Raw genomic sequence first — 19603 nt, forward strand, 5'->3', positions numbered from 1 at the left:
GACCCAGAAATGGAGTAGATTTCAACTGAGTTAGGGTTAGAGTCAGGATTAGGCTGGAGTCGTGGGATAGATTTGATTTTCTGACTGCTTTGGTTTTCTGATCTCTTGCTGAATATGAAGCTGGATCCTTTAGTGTGAGTTTACAGGTGGATTTACCAGAGCTGACAAACTTCCCTTGGCAGCAGATTTACAAGCAGAAAGTGCAGGCTGAGGGGCAGGGCTGGGACTTGGCCCACAGAGAAATTTCTTTACCTAGTCAGTAAATGAGAGTTTTATAGCTTGAAGTGCCACATTTTTGCTTGCATGTGGCTTTTTTAGTGCATAAGGGGTTTAAGTACAAATTTATTATTTTTTTTAGTTGCTGAGGCATCACCTCCTTTTTTGGACTCCTTTATTCTCTTGGCCTTAGTAGTTTGTTGGTACCTGCTGCACACATAGCAGCTGCTTCTGGGTGCCAAGCCAAGAAGGTGACAAAACACCACATGTAAAGTGCATATCACAAGTTTATTCTTCTGCACAAACAAATAGAAAGTGACTGTAAATTGGAAAAAAAAAAAAAACAAAAAAACCCAAAACAAACAGAAAAAGAAAAAAAAATAATTCCATAAACAAAGATGCCAGCTCTGCTCTCTGCTCTCCTTTTGGGGTCACATCTTTCACCAGAGAGGGGGCACTGCAGCCAGGCTCCCATGTTCAGAGCAGGGATGAGTCTCTTCCAGGGGGTGCTGGACATCAGAGCAGAGAGGGAGCACATTCTTCCCAGGCAACACCCATGGTTGTCTTGCAGTGTGTCCTGCCTGGTGACTGTGACCCCTCACCACTCCAGTCTCTCTTCTAAGATTCTTCCCCTCAGCTGCTGCAGAATTTTGAGGTTATTTATCTCTGGCAAGTGCTCCCATGTATTTAGTGGGAAGGGACTGACACATCAGAAATAAAGATAACCCCCCAGCCTTGCCATGGTGCAGGGTGTGACCTGCAGCACGTGAGAGAGGCAGCTTTAGATCAGAGCCAATGCAGACATCTTCAAACACTGAACAGGGGGACACCAGGGGAACACTGGGAAAACCTAGCAGGTGGGAGCTAAAACTTGAGAAAACTGTTTCTGTCTGTGCTTGCTCAACAGCTGAGGAATCAGAAATTCAGAAAGGCTCAAGACAAGCTTACACGATTCAAAAGTATTTCTCATAACCTCACCTGTGACCTTTCTAACAGCCCAGCCACAATATTTTCATAAGCAGACACTAGCAGAGCTGCTTGAAGCCAGCAGTAGTGCAGGTTTCTTCCTTATAGCTTAGCAGATGCATCTCAGAATGATTTCTCATCTCGTGCTACTTGCAGCCACAGGCCTTACTGGGGATACTGGACAAGCACTGCAGGCCTCATCTGCATCACCCTCAGCTTCTGCAGATCAAGTCCTGTCCCAGCAGAGGAGCCAGAAAAGATTGAGAGGGGCTGAGATCCATCAGACTACTGTGGCTTTTCTTCTAAACGGAGATGTTTAGGACCAAAACAGGTTAGAAGTGAAATGCAGGACCCCAAACCTCCTGATCTTTTCCTTGCTCAGATGTTTCATGTACATTCTCCAACTTTACTCTCCTCCTGCCCACTACACCACCAGAAATGATGGGCCAGATGCAGTCATTCCACTCACTTGTGTCCTGATATCTAACATTCAGCAATGTTTGGCCATCACTCCTTGGCTTGCAGCAGTGTCTCTTTGAAATCTTGAGTGGGACCCCTGAAAACCACCTGTCTGCAATCTCCTTTACATCCTAAGGCCAGAATTCTCTTTTCCTTTTTGTTTTCCAGTGGCAAAATTAATTTCCTGAGTCACTCAGGCTCTGAGAGCACCGAGCTGCAAGGGCCTGAGGGGAAGGGACACTGCAGTCCTGTTTCCCCAGCAAACTGAGCTCTCTGTGTATGTGCAAGTGCAAATCTCTCTCAGAGCACTTCAATTTTTAACAATTAGAGGCCAAGGATACTTAAATCCTTTAGCGTGAAATTCTGCTTGTGACTTTGTTTCTCTGTCCTCCACTTCCATAGGGAGAGCCCCTGTAAAAAGGGGCCCTGTTTTCCAACCCTGGTACCAGAGTTTTCAGCAAGTTTGATGTCATGATCCAGTTCTGATCTGGCCACACTTCCCTCCTGAACTACACAAAAAGATGATGTGCAATTGCATGTGCAATCCTGCCTCCTTGTGACCCCAACTCCACCTTCTCCCACACAACCCTCCTTTGTACTTACAGCATCTGTGCCCTGACCTGATGCTGCAGGGCTCTCCTTGTGCCTGAGCTCACCTTTCACTCTGGCTGTCCTCAAAGCCTGACACTTCCTTTGAGGTTCCCCCAGCTTGTGAACATTCAACACCCCTCTTTGGCAAACTGCTTCCAGATCTGGGAGCCATAGATTTAGCTCCAGCTGAGATGACTTTCCCTCTTCCCTCTTCCCCCCAGCCCTGGTGCCTGGAGGAAGGGGCACACGTGGCCACCTCCCTGTGCTGGGCACACTGCTCACTCTGCTCTCTCCTTTCCCAGGCCCCTCCAGAGAGTCTGGGAAAAATGTCCAAGGTGCAGCCCCCCTTTCACTTTGCACTCCCTGTGGATCTGTGTGTGTGTATGGACTGACAGAACCCAGAGCTGTAACCCCACCTCTGACACTTTCCTCCTGGGAAGCTCCTGCCTCCCGCTCTCCCTCTGCTCAGGGGAGACTCCAAAGCCCTTGGGAAAGGAAAACCACAACTGCCTTCAGCTCCTCCTGTGAGACAAGCCCTGTGTCTGTGTCTGTGTCACTCACCTCCTCCAGAGGTGGGGTTTGCTGCTGCCTGCAAGTTCCCACTCTCTGTGCCACACAGGTGCCCTCTCCCCACATCCTTCCTCCTGCTGTAGCCACAGCCACTAAGCCTTGCCATGAAGCTGCCCATCTGAGCCCCCAGGGATGCTGAGGAAGAGGGTGGTGCAGAAGGGGAGTAATTTCTTTTTTTTTTCTTTTTTTTTTTCTTCATTTTGTGTCACTCATCCCAATGTGCTGAGCTGACATGAAAAGACAAAACGAGCACTATCTCTGCAGGGCCACGGATGGTTTGGGATGGTTTGGGATGGGATGGGATGGGATGGGATGGGATGGGATGGGATGGGATGGGATGGGATGGGATGTGCCTGCCTCAGTGGTGGCCAAAGCTTGGCCTCCAGACATTGGCCTGCATCCCTGTTCTTGCTGCTGAGAACTTGGGCCTGGCCACCTGAAACCGAGAGGCTGAGGCTGGGTTTGGGGAAAGCCCCTGACCCCCCTGCCCGGGCTCTGGGGAGCTGGGGTATGGCTTGGGAGGGGACTGGCTGAGCTCCACCTGGAAGGGTGCTGGTGTAGCAGGGGCAGAAGAAGCCATTTCTGTTCTCCACAGGGGCTCATCCAGCGTGGTGGCCGAGCGGGGCACCAGCACAGTGGGTGCCAGGCTGCTCGAGGCCGGCATGGGAGCTGGAGTGGAGAAGCGACGGATCTCCTGGGTCTTGGCTGTTTTGACAGGGACCTGCTTGGCTGCTGGGAAGGATGAGCTGGCCTGTGGCTTGCCAGGAGGCTCCTGAACACTGGGGCTCGGGGGCTCCCCAAAGCAGAACATGGCTGACTTTAACTGGTAGGGCTGGTGGCGCATCACGTCGATGACCTTGATCCCTGATTTCTGGCCAGGTGCCTTTTTCACTTTGCTCTCTGCTTTGCTAGCCTGAGATTTGCTGGCTGCCAGGGGGTAGAAAGGGGAATGCATGGGGTTGTAAGCTATTGGAGGGGGAGCCCGGATGTTGGGTGAATATTTCCAGGATGAGGGCAGAGAAGGGGAAGGAGAGGGGGTCCTGGGCTTGGACTCCGGCTTCGGTGTTGTCTCCACCACGTATTTGTCCATGCGGCTCTGGCGTTTGGCAAAGAGCTCAGCCCCCTTGCCCTTCAGCTGGGGCATGTCCTGGGCCCCGTTTACCAGTCCAGCATCTTGCTGCTGGGGTTTAGGAGCCACTGGGGGTGGGGTCTTGAACTTGCGGCCAGAGGACTGCATGAAGTTGCAGGCCTCAGCACCCAGGCTGAGGAAGTCCTCCTCAGGCCCAGACTCGAAGCCTGCCCCGGGGTGGTCACCTTTTGGCTTCTCATCCAGGTTTTGTACCAGAGACAGGAGTTCGGGGTTGGGTGAGTTCTTCTTCTTCTCCTCAATCTTACTGAACATGGGTTTCTTGTTGCCCCGCCGGCGAGCCTCCTGCAGGATGCCCGTGCGGGGAGCCGGCACAGCAATCCTCTGCTCTCTGGAGGTTAAGGGCTCGGAAGGAGGCCGTGGCATCGCCGGTGAGGCAGCAGGGGAAGGCTGATTTGGCACAGGGGAACTGCCTCTCGTGTGCTGGGATGGTGCTGGACTGATATACAAAGAAGAGGAGGCTGTTCCAGGGACCCGCAGCTGGGGCGCTGTGGAGGCCGCCTCCCCTCCCGGCTTCGAGGGAGCTGACAGAAAGATAGAGCTGGTGGATGTCCGGGCAGTGCTGGCAGCAGGTTTGGTCTCTGGAGCGCTTCCTCCTCCTCCTGGCTGTGACTCCAGCTGTGGTGTTGGCCTCCCTGGTGCAGGAATATAGAGAGATGTGGAGGAGCTGAGAGGAGCACAGTGTGTTGCTGTTGATGCGCTGCCGGGTGTTCCTGGGGCCGGAGGGGAGAAAGGGGGAACCACCGTGCTCTGCCCACCCAGACTTTCACTTGGTTTTTTGGGTGCAGATGGCCTGAAGATGACAGAGGATGTTGCTGAGCGTTGGGCAGTAAAACCAGGAGTAAAGGGCCGTGCAGACCTGTTGAACATGCTCGTCGTGCTGGCAGAGAAGGGCTCGGGGGTGCTCGGGGGAGGCAGGAAGAAAGTGGGGCTGGGGGGAGCCAGGAGCTGGGTGGGGAGGGTGGCAGTCTGCTTGGTGGGCACCTCCATGCCTTCCAGCTGGATGCTGAGGGGCAGGCTGGTGGCCTTCTGTGGCACAGGCATGTCCCCGTTCACTGTGCCCTGCTGGGCAGCTGGGGCAAGCTGGGGGCTCTTCTCTGTGGAGACTTTCTCGACCGTGTACTTCCCAGCCCGTTCCCTCTGCTGCTCAAACAGTTTTGCTCCTTTCCCTGAGGCCTCAGTCAAACCTTTTTGCTTCTCTTCCTTCTGTTCGGAGTCAGACCTGGCCTTTTCAATGTCCAGGTAGGTGTTGTCCCAGTCTGAGTGATTAGTTAGGCTTCGGGCATCAGAGAAACCTTCCTCATCAAATTCAGACTCACTCGTAGGGAAAACTCCGTCCTCCTCCTCGTAGGAGCGGTCTTCGTCCACGCTCCCAAAGCTCACCAGGGTGTACTTCTTAGCCCTTTGCCTCCGCTTCTTGAACATCAGCACCCCCTTGGAGTGGGGGTTGGGTGCATCTGTCAGCAGGGAAGCAATGGTCCTGCACTTGGTTTTGGCCTCTTTCACGTTCTTCTCTTGGACGCTCTCGTGGCGGTGAAGCTCTGCAAGAGACACAAAGAGGGGAGCTCAGGGCTCTGCAGGAGGCTCCGTGGGCAAGGCTGGGCAGTGCTACAGAACCACAGAGCCTGCTGAGAGGGGAGGGACCCAACTCCTGTCCCTGTGTAGGGCACCCCGAGAATCACACTCATGCCCGAGAGCATCATCCAAACGTTTCTTGTCTTGATGCCATCCCTGCTTCCCCATGGCTGTGATTATTCTGCTGCCCACACAAGGACACACACTGTCACCCCCTGCCCTTCTTTTTCTCTCCTGCCTTTGCCAGTAGTGTCTTTAGGAACTTTGCTGATACAAACCCAGGTGCATTTTTTATCTTTCCCTGCATACACGGTGGAATCCTGTGCAGGTGTGGAGTGGGAACTCCTCCCAGTGTGATGGGAAGCACTCCCTGCTTCCTCCCCACACCTGGGACTTCCTATTTCTGCCCAGAGTCCTGGGCAGCATCTGACAGTGTTTGTAAAAGGCATCCCTTTGCTGCTGGCAAGTTTTACCCTATACCTCTAACCCTGTGTAGACCTCCCTCCTCCCATATGGAGGATTCCCAGGAGGACACAAGCTCCCTGGCTCTGAGAGTTTCACCAGGAAGCAACAGCAGGAATTATGTTGTCACCCTTGCTGCAGGCCCCTGCCTCTGCCCCATGCCCAGTGAGGAAAAAGAACCATTTGCTCCTGAGCAAGAATCCCAGACTTCCATAACCAACCAGCCAGGCCAGAAGGAATCCACTTAAGCTGGAAAAGCCCAACACCTGTTGGGACACTGGCATGAAAATGTGGAACAATCATTTTCCCCCTGCCCTGCCAGCCCAGTGGTCAGTAAAGCCCCAGGAAGGAATGCTGTGTTCTCTGCCTTGCATTCAGGGAAAGTTATGGGGTGAGCAAGATGAAAAAGTAAAACCAGACTCAACTGCCCTAAGGAAAGCATGGGGTGAGCAAGATGAAAAAGTAAAACCAGACTCAACTGCCCTAGGGAAAGTAGGGATGTGCCTTGAATCAGTGTTAAAGGGACAGAAATCAGCACTTGCACAGAAAAAAACCCCACGTACCTAGGTCAGAGACTAATTTCTGGTTTCTTTCCCCTTTTTCCTTACTCCCACTGTCTTTTTTTCCCAGCATGATAGTACAGATGAAACATTCATTGATTGCCCACATCTAATAATTTCTCAAAAACTCTGCAGCACCTTGTTTAACCCTGACATACTTAAGAAGGTGCAAAATTATGTCCTGATGAAGAGGGAGAGAAGAGAGGAGACTGCCAAGGGAAGGCTCTCTGCAAAACTTTCCTTACAGGATGACTTCACCTTGCTGAAACAAGACTGAGGTAGTTCCCAGGTTTTTGTGCACACCTACTGCTTGTTTTCCAGGCCACTCATAGCTTTGCCCTCAAAGACCTGCTGTCCATGATAGAAAAGAGCAGCAGTCCCTGAAGGTCTGTCCACTCCACTTACTTAGAAATCCGCCTTGTTCACAAAGAAGGAAGCAAGAGAGATTTCTTTTTTGCTACAAGCATCCTTGCTGCTTGCCACTACACCTCACCTGGCTGGTATTTAGGTGCTAAGGAGGAAAAGCAGCACTACAGAATCTTATCCAAGTCCACAATATGTAAAGTCTGGGCCCTGAGTGACTCAGAGGAGAATTTCTGGCGTAGGGAGGCATCAGGCAGGGTGCTGCACCATCTCAAGTGAGGCTCTGTGCAGCCCCTTCTGGCAGCAGAGTACTACTGAAGCACTCAGTTATGGGCTGGCAGTTTCTGACAGAGAAAATACAAGAGCAGGAAGCCTTGGCTGTGCCTCCACCAGCTCCTGGTCCTGGCTCAGGGTTAGCATCCATGGCTCTGACCTGCTCTGTGCTCTGAAGCAGCTGGCATGGAAGGCCCTCTGGGATCTCCCTCTTCTTCCTGCTTTCCTTCATTCTGCCAGTCCTCTCAGCAGGAAAATTAACATAGTATTAAAGCTACAATTTCCCCTAACAGTTTAAGAAAAAAAAAGAAAGAGGAATCTTCCTGAGATTATTTGCTGCAGATAAAGAGCAAGAGTGAAATCATCATAGACAGAAGAATAGGGGAAGGAGAGGAATGAAAAATGGGAGGAAAGAGGGAAGAAATGAAAGGTGAAGTGAGGAAAAGGAAGGGAAGGGGGAAAAAAGAGAAAAAAGCAAAAGGAGAAGAGTGGAAAGAGGAAAAAAAGAGAAAAAAGGAAAGGAGAAAAATAGATCAGGAAAATAAGAGAAACAAAAAGAAAAGAAACAAGAAATTAAAACTAAATTAAAGGAAAATAGAGAAAAGAGAAGAGAAGAGAAGAGAAGAGAAGAGAAGAGAAGAGAAGAGAAGAGAAGAGAAGAGAAGAGGAGAAAAAATAAAAGAAAAAAAAAGAAAAAAAGAGCAGAAGAGAAGAAAGGAAAAGAAAAGAGAAAATAAAAAGAAAAGAAAAAGATATTTGTACCTGCATAAGGTTGATCCAAGTTTGAGAAGGCAGAGTGCAGACCTGGAGAGCTGGGCATGTCACAAAGCCCGTTTAATTCCCAGCTCCCCATAAACAGAGAGAGGCAGTGAGAGGCAGAGCAGCTCCCTGCTGGAGCAGAACCAAACCTCTGAGGTGTCCAAGCCCTTTGCTATCAGCTCCACAAGCCTTTTAAAGCTTCTCTTTTGTCTCATAGGCATTGCTGCTGAAAGCCATGAGGTCACTTTCTCTATTTTTGTCTTCTTAGCTTCATCACTGAGCAGTGTGATGGACATTGTCACCTGGCACTTAAACATCCTCCTTCTTCCCCCCACCCTCTGCTCCCTCTGAGGAAAAACTCTTCTTTTTTCTGGAAAGATGAGGAAACATGCCCTAAACTCCCACTGTATCTGTGGTGCAGGCTTCAGTTGGGAAAGGTGCAAGCTTCAGGTTGGTGTTTCCAATGCCAATGGCATCTCTGTTCTGAAGAGCCCTTCCAGGAGATGAGACCAGCACAGAGCTCACACAGCAGAGAAACCCACCCAGGAGGAGCAGCTTTCCTTCTCTGACACCCTCAGACAGCACCCAGCTCCAGGTAAAGATGAGGAGAAGCTTTCTTTTTCCTTTCTTTTTCCTTTCTTTTTTCTTTTTCCTGTGTGTGTCGGAATACAGATTCCTGTTGTGTGCCAGGACAACTGAACAGAGGAGCATTAGAATGCTGGGTGCCTGCAGTGGTATTTAGTTGAATTAAAATGGCAGAGGCTGTACCCTGGGAGGGTGATGGAGCATTTCAAGGCCAAGGAGTGGTGTTTTGGCAGCACCATTCATAGCTCCAGCACTGATAACTGAGAGGTGTTGAAAGCTGAGGGGCTGATAGTGAGTGAGGTCTGGGGTGGATGGGGAGGAAGGGTGCTGGGAGTCACAGATCCCCACAGTTCTGGCCTGCTAAGCATCTCCTCACACTTGGGCTGGGGCTCATCTTACAGCCTCTTGCTGTGTGCAAGCAGCAGGTTCTAGGAGAGAATCCCAGAGCTCTGGCCAAGGGACACTGCCCTCTGGTTCTGCCTCCCAGCAGTCCCAGCCTCAGCAAGCAGAAATCAAGCAGGGCAGCTCTTGAAAATGAAAATACAGCTCTGCACTACAGGAAAATTTATGCAGTAGATAAAAAATCCTCCAGTAGAAATATTCAGATGGAATAGATAAAAGAGTAAATGGGAGGGTGGTTATAAAGCTGTCCTAAATGTTGGTGTGGTGGATAATTTCTACAGAAAAGTTTTTGGTTTAAAGCACAAAATACTTTTGGAATAGGAAGGGAAATAAGCAAAGCCTACAAAGATTTTTCCACGCACTTAATTTGACTAAATTCACTGAAGTTAAGTTAATTACATTGCTAATTGCAGTAAAGACAAATGTAAAATATATAAATCTTTTTAAGATCAGAACCTATTAAAAGAAAGGGTTTCAACATATGCTCAGGAAAGGTACTGAGCAAGCAGGCTCACATGCTTCCATGGCTTCCATGGTGCCAGATACTGCTCATGTTCACTAGGAAACAAAAAATGGTAAATTTGATTACCAAAGACCAAATAGTAGCAAAGCCATTCCCATAGGAAATAAGCACACTGCTAACTTCAGACACAGAGAGCCTGTCCCTCTGTGATGAAATACAACTTGCCTGCTATTTTTTCACATGGGATCAACTAGATTTTGTTCTTCCAGTTATTTATGTTAGACAAGGTCATTTTTCCACGGCTAACGTTGCAAATATCTCAGTAAGTCACCAGAGGCTATAGACATCTCATGCTTTTCATACCTGGAGTCCTTTCAAAATAAGATTTGGAGAGGTTATATTTGCCTTTGAAGTATTTCCCTGTTGAAAGCTTCAACCTTTCAAGCTTTGACTGATGTTTGAATTGCAAAGAGTAAAGCAAGGAGGGTATCGGGGGGTTGGTTTTTGGTTTTTTTTTTTAACTTAGAAGAAGTGGTAAAACTCTTGTTCTAAAGTGGTAAAACTTGACTGTCATTCCTGCATATCTTTACAATTTGATCACATATGTACATGATATAAACCACAGATGAGGCTTCAGCTCCAATTCAGAATGCTACAAGCAAATGCCTCAGCCTTACTCAAGTCAGCAACACTGAAGCCTGGACCTGAAGTTAAGTATATAGTGAAATACTTGTCATATATAGTTAAATACTTGTAAACCAGTAGTTTTTCTTAAATAGCTGGAGATACCAGGAGCTCCCAATGAGACACTGCCCTGCTGCAATGTCCTGGTTTTAGAAAAACAGAACTGAAGCCCCTAAGCAGGTAAAGCAAGAGACCATGGGAAAAAAACATGCTCATTTTGTAGATTTTTGACCATTTGTAGCCATTCTGTGACTCCCCCACTGCATCTGAAGAGCTGTGCCAGGCAGAGAGGCTGAGGACACTTGGCTGTGTGTGGCTGCACTGTATTATGCTCATGGTGTCCTGCTGCAGACTCTAATAGCTTCTTCACTCCAAAAAAATCTCCATCAGTTGAGCTGAAGTTTGCCTTTCTTCCTGAGCACTGGAGCCTTGGATAATTCCCTACGTAGATTTCTGGAAGAAGACTGCTGAAGGAGAGCTTGCTTTTGCCAGGACAGCACCTGTTGGATGCAGCAGTCAATCTCTCTTTCACACTTTTAGCCCTGATTTCTTCAGGAAGGTTTATGTACTCATCCTGCATGTCTTTCAGTCTTATCTGTTTCATGCTAATTGCTTTTTATTCATGCTAATTGGCCAATCTGAAAATTGTAAGAGCCACAAAGATACAAGAGAAGTGTACATGAAAATAGGTGTCTGGACAGAGGAGACAGATCTCATCACAGGCACCCTGTGCAGCCTTCATTAGGCACCAAAACCCCAGAGCAGCACTCACTAGAGAGGTGATGGCTCCTCATCCTGAATCTGAGAGGCATCAGCCAGAGCTGCATTTTACTGGAGGTGAGAGAATGAGGCAACAAGTACTAGAAATAAATCAAAGTGACACCAAGATCTGTTAATTCTGCTGCTCACAAAATCACTTGTCTGACAGCAGGACACCACTTACTCATCTTCCCTTTGTCCTTCAGTGTTTCCAGCATTTTCTCTGTAGCAATACAGACAGGCACATACTCACCCTCTGGCTCTGTGGATGTGATTAATCCTGTAGCACTTGCCATGTATTCTTGTTATCCAATTGATTTTACACTTTTTCTGCCCTCAGTCAAGCTCCTACTGCATTTAAAATTCCAACTACGTGTAAAACAACTTTATACCTTCCATGCCTTATGTCATCTTGATCAATACACAGCAATCTCTGCTGAACCCTCAGGCCATGTTATTGCTATTTCCTGGTCTTGCTTCCAGGCACAACACACACGAGAAACAAAAAACAGTTTAAAAGCTTCACCAGCAGCAGTTTGCAGTTGGAAAAGCAGACAGGAAGGAAGACAGCAGTGGTGTAACTTCTGCACCCAGCTAACCCACCTCCCTCCCTCCTGTCCCACACACACCTGAGTTTTTTAGGGAAGAAAGAGCAGAGAAAAGCTGCAAGGTGTCCCAGCCAGGTCCCAGTTGTGACCAGCAGCAGGCTCAGGGCTGTGGGGTGCCCCACAGCACATACTGCCTGTTCTGTCTGGATGCAGCCAGAGGACAAGATCCACTGACAGAAGGGAGGAGGGCTGAGATTTTTAATCATCTGTCTCCTTGCTGGTCATCTAACAGTGAGGTGGGGTGGACATTTGATTGACATATGTTAGTGTTTAAAGCTCCGTGGATGAAAATATAGAGGTAGTCCTGTTAGATTCAGGAGCCCAGTGAAACACTATGACCAACTTAGCCAGTTAGCTAACCTGACATCATGAGCCATTAATAGTTATGTTTGCTGTTCTATTCTCAGCCAATTGTGCAGTCACCTTACAGTAGTCCTGCCTCATCCAGATTTCTCTCGTTGGAAAAGTCATGTGGAACTGTATCAGGTATCATGCAGAAGCCAACACATGCTGTGTCCACCTTATTCCTGTAGCCACAAAGTGTTACCTTACTGATCAGGTCAAAGACTGGATCTTTTTCTCATTTCTGTTAGTCCATGCTGTTTATACTGATCGGTTTGTTTTCCACAAAGTGTGCTCAAAAGAAATATTTCACCCACCTAACTGAAGCTAAAGATTTATAATTATTTTTCATCTTACCCTCAGAGCCTGTGGCCATAAGAAAGGTGCCATTCTTGGTCTCTTCCCCTGAGACTCCGTTATTCCAGGATTTTTTTTGAAGGCTGGAGGCCCATTCTGATACAATTTTCTGGTTCTTTACATTTCACCTTTACAGAGAATATGATTCAGTCCTGTCCTTTCTGTAAATCAAGATATGCTGAACATACCCCATTCCTGCTGGAGCCTTGTTAACATTAGTGGCAGATACACTGATGACACTGAAACTTCACAGATTCCACAACAAACTCATCTCCCTTCCCACAATGCCTCGAGCTGAAATGAACAACCCTTTTTTGTCAGCTTGACAATTTTCTCCTCCCTAGCTATAATTTTCTCTCTTGCTAAGCAATGACTCTGCTGTTTAATTACCCCTTGTCAAAGTCCTCTTGTGCCTCACCCTTTTATGACTCTCCCTCTCCCATCACTGTCACTTTGTCTCATTTCATTGTCATCCCTGGGCAGATTTGGCCCAACCTTGTCACCCATCACACACAGAAGCAGAGAACTGTCAGGGCTGGAAAAAACTCCTGCAATCACTGAGTCCAAGCACCAGAACTTTCATCCCTTTCAGAACTGATGGACACAACACTGGACAGGGAGAGGGATTCCCCTTGCCTGTCTGCATTATGATTTCTTTCAACTCAGCTCCCCAAATCCTGTAGTCTACCAACCATCAGGCTATGGGGTTATATATTTAGTTGTTCCAGTGTGATTATTGCTCTCATCACCTTGAGATCCAAGTTATTGGCAACATTTTGGTTTAATCCCATTGTTCCCCATCACCCTCAGACATCCTAAGTCACTTCAAAGTGCACATGCAAGGTCAGGCTGTGCTAACTTAGTGTGTGCAGCAGAATATTCTGAAAAATCAACCAGCTGAAGCTCTGCAAGGACCATGGGGGCATGAGCATGGAAGAGAACTGCTGGCACTGACCAGCAGCAGGGGGATGAACAACCTCTGAGCATGTCTGAGGAGCTGTGACCCAGAGTCAGAGCCCCTGTGCTGGCAAGAATAACACAGAGAAGTAACGGCTGAGTAACTTGGTAGCTTAAAAAAAGGTGCTCAAAATGGTATGGACAAAAAAGAGTACCTAACTTTTCACCTTAGGGACCACATACAGCTTTCCTCCAAGCATCTTCAAAGACTAAAGCTCTTTCCCTTCCTAAAGATTATATGCAGCTGGATTTATCTTGAGCTAACACCTGAGCTAAATCCATGTCTCTGACAGGCTCTGGGGCAGTGGGACAGCAGTGAGGTGCAAAGGTGAGGCAGAGCAGAGCTCTACCAGCCTTACTGCCACTGCTGCAACTCCCTGCATCTGCACTGAGATGCTGGACAAGAGTGATGGCCCAGGGAATGGTGCTGGAAGTCCCCAGGAAGATGGCCAATTACTTGTGCCAGTTTCTGAGATGGCTCAAGAAAGAAGGAGAAATTCATCCACATTAGCCAAGACAGACAACACCCTCTGATAATCAGTGCCTCCTGCCCAAGCAGTTAATACATCAGCCTGAAAATACCACCCCTGTGCTTCTGGTTTATGAAGAACAAAAAGCTTTATGTTTATGAGGAACATAAAGCTCAAATGCCATTCTCAAGCCTAACACTGGAGGAAGAGGACTCCAGATGGAGAGTGTTTATCTCACTGTTGTCTTCTTTAATAAATGCTTTCCAAGCTGCATAGAATTGTAACCTGAATGCTGGTTATTCAGGGGGATGTTCTGAAGCAAACTCATATACCTGTGTATGTAACTTGATTTCCCAAGTGAGGCAACTTCCAGTGCTGAAGTGGGATCAGACTGATCCAACCATGGAGCAGTTGGCCCTGCTCTCCTACTGGCTGGCTGCTCACTGAGTAGCCAGGGCCAAGGGTTATTCAGCATTGCTTCATCCTGCTAGGAACAGACTTTTTGTAAGATCAGGAGTTCAGGAAATCAATTTTAATCTCCTGCACTGAGCAGAATGCTTTGCTATTCCACTTTCAAGCAGGTAGGATGGGGGCAGTTAACCACTATCCCAAACCTTTTGGTCTTCCAGTCTGCAGTGAATGGAGGAACCAGTAAGCCAGCCTAACAGCCACCTAGCCATGACCATTAGAGTCTCAACTGGTAGAGCTGAATGCCAAGGAGAGAAGGAATGTGGTGCAACGAGTTCAAGCTCCCATTCAGGTACTTCACCTTGTTCACAGCTCCTGTGGCCTCTACTGACTGTAAGAGGCTGACAGAGGGCTGGCTGCACTCACTCCCTCTGCAGAGAAATGTGACTGCAGTGGCTGTAAGGAGAGGTAATCTGCATGACCCTCTGATGAACAGGCCACTTATTTATAAGCATCCTATCTCCTCAAGTGCTGCTGCTGTACATCCGCTTTAAACAAGAAGGATTTCCTTTTCTGATACTGACTGGAGTAACTTTGATGACTCTGCAGGGGCAGGCAGGCCCATATAAAGCAGAGGAGGAAATTTCCCCACCCATTTTCCCCTCCCTTCCCCCACCATACATGGAGAGGCTCTTGAGGCCTAGGGACTAAAAATAGTCCCACGGATAAGTTTAAATTGAGATATTTTGAAGCACTTCTCATACTGACAGAAATTCCTACAGTGTGATAGCAAGTTAGGACCAGCATGCTGCCCTGGTGTGTCTGTCTTCTGCTAGGAGTTGGTATTTTCAGTTCTGAGAAAGGTGATTTAGGATGGGGGTGAAGATAGAGTGCACCTTGGGGAGCAGAGGCAGCTGAGGAGAAGCAACCCTGGCTAGAGATGAACCCTTAAGCCTCTGAGCACAGGGTGAGCAGAGGGAGCCAGAGAACCTCCCTGGCAGTGACTTGTGACAGCAACACTGCCTGCTGGTTGTGGCTTTTGTTTTAATGGCTGCTGTGCTCCAGCAGGATCAGGACTCAGAGTTTTGCCTTGGCCTTTACTGCCAAGATTCCTACCCCAAGAAAAGGCTGAGTTGGCCATGTGAGTTGCCATCCATGGCAGAGTAATTCTTACACAAGGACACCCATGGCTAAACATAAACCAGGAGGGGGGGGAGTGGTGGAGGGGTAATAGGAGAATAAAATATTCTGTCTGTCTGCAGTGCTTCTGGGAAGCCTACCTCTAGCTAGCAATAAAGTTGCATCACCTTCTGCCATGGGGTATTATTTTGCCATCAGAAATGCTCTGCTCAGAGTCTGTGGCTCTCCTGGGAGCCTTCTGCACTGAGGCTGTCCCTGGAAATAAGGGTTGATGTAAAGCAATTGCTCACCCACTGCTCAGACTATCAGGTGGCAGGGAGCAGCTGAACATGCCTTTCCCAACATTCACCTCATGCCTCTACATTATTCAAAGGGGGAAAAAATAGCTTCATCCTCAGGGAGGCTGAAATACTTTCTTTGCTGCCCTCAGGAAAATGCTAAAGACCAGGAAGAAATAGTACAAGGCACCAGGTCAGTTGTACTGCCCAGCAGGGCCTGACATAAGGGACCCAAACAAGATTTGAAAGTTAACTCTAAAGGATCCCTTAAGCAAAAAATAGATGAAGGAATGTTTAGTCCAAGGAAAAGAGAGGCTTAGCAACTGCCTTGCAATCTTACCTGGTCTGGAGAAAAATGTCTAGCACCTGGAGCAGAGAATCAGAAGTTAGAACCTGTGTGCTTTACTTTCTGATTCACTCAAGTAACTTTTCTGTGTCTGTTTCCCATTCTGTCTCCCAGCTGAGTCACTTTTTAAAAAACCTGCTCTATTTCTAGGCTCAGAGAAGTATAAACCAGTCAGCCATACAGCACACTGAGATACTTACATGAAAACAAAGGTTTGATTACCTTGTTAATATTATTGATAGATCACAACTGTGCAGTCAGGTAACATCTTGTTCTGCCTCCATGTTTGGGTTTGAAATGTGGCAACAAAGGTCACTTAGTGACCCATATACTACACACTGTATTTTTCAGTGCTTTTTTCCACCTGGGAAAGTCTTGAATAGTAGGGGTTCTACTACAAGGAACAGGTGATTTACCAGTTCCTGCCTCTCCTTGCTGACAGCCTTCCACTACTGATACCTAAAGAGTGATACATCCTACCAGAGATCACCAGCTGTTGCCAGACAAGGATCCTCTGAAAGTTGAGGTCCTTAATGATGAAACTACAACAGGGGGCTCTTGGGACCCCCTCAGAGTGAGTGCCTGTGCTTGGGGACACAGAAAGCTAAGGAGCAAACTGAGCTGCTGTGAGATCTCTGAAAGGCCAGGCCTGGGAAATTTAACCCCCAACTTCTTTTCTGCCACTGTCATTTCCCCTGAGTCTTCCTCAGCCCAAAGTGTTGACGAAACCAATGACCTCCACCCTCTTTCTGGCACATAAAGGTGCCAGAGCACAGCTGGTTGTGTGGCTGCAGCTTTTAGGAGTGACTCCCAGATTCCAGAGCCTTTCTCTCATCCGTTCCTTGGGGACATCACAGATGAGGTAGACCCCAGTGCCAAAGCTGCAATAGGAAGCTCTGGTCACTGCAGGTCTGCCTTCTGGCTCCTCCCAAGCTAGAAGAGCTAACCCACTTGACACTGTCTGGAACGAGGCTTTTGGGAAGGAGATCCAGCATAGGAAGAGGGCGTGGGTGAGCGGCAAGGTGGGAGCGGCAGGGTGCGAGCGGACTTACTGGCCTGCTTGGCTTTCTCTGCATACGTGGTGGTCAGGTCTTCATCAACGGGGTGTTCCACTGGCCCCACCATGGGGATGAGATGGCGTTCTGCTTGGATAGCCTTGGTGGCATGGGGCAGGAGCATGGCCTCTGGGGAAGGCTCCCGTCCCTCTGCTGACGGTGGCCGCAGCTGCCCCTCGCTGTCGGAGAACGGGGTTTCCGCGCGGCTGCCGGGCAGGCAGGAGATCTCCCTCTTGGCCACCCCGCCAGACCTGGCCACCTCAGCTCCCTCCTGTGCAGCAGCCTCTGGCATGCTCTCGTAGCCACTCTGCTCGGACAGGGACACCTCATCCTGAGGTGCCTCCCCCTTGCTGGCGGTGCTGTCGGGGGGGGAGCGCGGGCTCTTCTTGCGCGCCCGGCGGTGCTTCTCCTGGGCCACGTTGTCGGCGTCGCTGTCGGTCTCCCCGTAGTAGGCCTCGCTGTCTGGAGGGGAGGTGAGGCTATCCAGGTGCTTCTGTGGCCTCCGTGGCTGTGAGGGCTGCGGGGTGGCTCCTGCTGGGTCAGGGCTGAGGAGCTGTGCCGGGGGGCTGAGGGGGGACGGTGGGGAGAGCACTCGTGTCCCTGGAGAAGAGGAGCGCTGGAGCCGCGGGCCGGTCTGGTCGCCACCAACTACCCTGTGGGGAGAAGGAAAAGTCATGAGGGAGGTCTGGCTGGTGGGGCTGAGCTGGAAGGAAACCCCCGTGGGTAAGAGAGAGGTAAGGATTGAGCCAAGCTGCAGATGTTGGTGTCTTTCAGGTGGTAGAGACACCTGAAGTGCAGACACTGAGGGCAGACTCATCTCTGACATCTGCTCGGAGCTCTCATCCTCATTTTCTGCTTCATGACTCTCTGAAAAGCAGCTGTTAAAGACTTGAAAATGAGAATGCCCTGAGAGCATAAAAAATTCTCCTGAGCCATCTTAACCAGCTCCCCAGGCGTTTCTCCTGGGGAGGTAAATTCCTGCATAGCAAACATTCCCCCAGGAAGGTGGGATGTATCCCTACAGCCTGCTGCTTGCCTCCTCAGCCACCACACTGCTCTCCAGCTGCTCCTGAAGCTGGGAATGCTCCACTGAGCTGGGGCAGCTCCCTGACTCCCTGCATTTCCCAAACTGCCCTGACCTTGACCTGGGAGTAAATAGCAAATCCTTAGGAGAAAATGGCCCTCGTGGTTTCTTTGGGGGCATGGCAGCCCAATACATGGTGGCATTTACCTTTGGCTTTGGCATGGCAACTTCTAGCCAGGAAAGGTGACCAGAGCAGGGGCAGACTGGGGCAGGCAGCCTGATGATGATGGGAAAAGAGCCAGCTCTGCCCTCCTTCTCCTCAAAAGTCAGTCTGGTTTCAAGGGCAGGTTGACTCCAGGTCACACAGGTGGGGTGTGGAACTTCTTCCTTTGCCAGAGTCACCAGGGCTTGGTTGAGTTATAAAGGAGCCCTCAGTATTTGCCTCTGAGCATGCATACTGGGAAGCCAGACAGCAGTGCCTCTGTAAAGCTGTGGGATTTGTGACTTGGATTCCAATTCTGAACTGTGAAAAATTTGTGCTCGTGTCAAATGCAAAGCTCTGTGGAAGCTGAGGGTGGGGCAGTTTCTCTGACCATTTCTTTTTTTAATAATATTTGCTATTATGAGCTCTCACAGGGGAGCAAACTCAAAGCAAACAGAGCAGGGTTGTCTCTTCTGTAAATACTCAACCAGAAAACTGGAAAGAGTAACTGCTTGTGAACCAATCTCTCTTGTTCTGCACTATCAGATCACAATCCATCTCTCTTTCTCTCTCCCTCTGCACACACATCCCACAGTGACAGAAACACACAGGCAACCTTGCATATTCCAGGGCTATCCAGGTACATCTCAGAACAGGACTGACTGGTGTTTTCTCTGGGAATGTAAATACAAAGTAGGAATAGAGATGTGATCAGAAAGCAATGTTTGATGAGTTCTCCACTACCCCAAAATGAATCCAATCCGTTCTGTTATTTCCAAACAACCTGGTGCTGGTCTTTCTTACTCTGCTAATTCAAAGCCTGCTGATTTGGGCCCACTGGAATTTGCCCAGGCACCTGTTGGCTGCAGATAGGCTCTGATGGGGTGAGATAAGGCCTAGGCAAGGGACCAGGAGCTATTCTGGACACCTTGTGCAAGGCTCACTCATCCCACTTAATCACAGCTAGGGAATGGGGGGAGCACATCAGAAGGCACCGGCGCTTTCCCTGAAGCCCAGGGGATGATCCTGCATGCTCAGGATTTCCTTCTCTGAGCACTGCCCACCTCTCTCCCTGCTGTACAGATGCAGGAAAGCAGCATGGCTCTGCCTCCCCACTGCTCTCAGTGCTCTGTCTTTTCAGAGCTGTAGAAAATGACATTTGTCAGTCCCCTTGGCTGCACTGAGGCTTCAGCACAGGTAGAAACAGGGATATTACTGGGGCCACTTTTTGTGCTTAAATTTGAGCCTGGCCTCCAGTGTTCTGCTGGACTACAGACTTTGCCAGAGATCCTTCTTTCCACAAAAAAGGAAAGGGACTCTTTGTGGGAGTCTGTTCACACTCTGTCAGAAACCAATCACCTGCTGTAGTAAATACTTGGGTCATCTTTGTCTTGGCTCAGTTATCCCATGTGTAGTCAAATCCATTTCTACAGAACAGTTATTTACCCAGAAGGAACTGGATTCTCTGTTCATTGCTGAGATGAGCTGCTTGCTTAGAGCCTAAATTGCTCATTCTTTGCAGCACAGCCCTCACTCTGAGAACACTTCCCTCCAGCCTGAGAGGCAGGGAGGTCTGGGGTGG

The 19603-nt window shown here is 49.1% G+C and overlaps 1 protein-coding gene and 1 long non-coding RNA gene across 3 annotated transcripts in view; both read right to left on the reverse strand.

Annotated features, from left to right (window-relative positions):
- Positions 1–485: 485 nt before the first annotated feature.
- SYNPO2L (synaptopodin 2 like) overlaps positions 486–19603 on the reverse strand; it is a 31886-nt gene continuing 12768 nt past the window's right edge. For both annotated transcript variants that reach the window (XM_071748082.1, XM_071748083.1), the window contains 2 exons: positions 16793–17448; positions 486–5490 (listed from right to left, as the gene is read on the reverse strand). In XM_071748082.1, the coding sequence (XP_071604183.1) occupies positions 3161–5490; positions 16793–17448 (2986 nt within the window). In that variant the 3' untranslated portion in view covers positions 486–3160. The remainder of the gene's footprint in view (positions 5491–16792; positions 17449–19603) is intronic.
- LOC139798028 (uncharacterized) lies at positions 9894–12181 on the reverse strand. The gene is made up of 2 exons (XR_011726667.1): positions 11464–12181; positions 9894–10575 (listed from the first exon to the last, which is right to left on the reverse strand). It is a non-coding gene; the product is annotated as an uncharacterized lncRNA (long non-coding RNA).

The sequence above is a fragment of the Heliangelus exortis genome, chromosome 7 (assembly GCF_036169615.1).
Source record: "Heliangelus exortis chromosome 7, bHelExo1.hap1, whole genome shotgun sequence".
NCBI lineage: Eukaryota > Metazoa > Chordata > Aves > Apodiformes > Trochilidae > Heliangelus > Heliangelus exortis.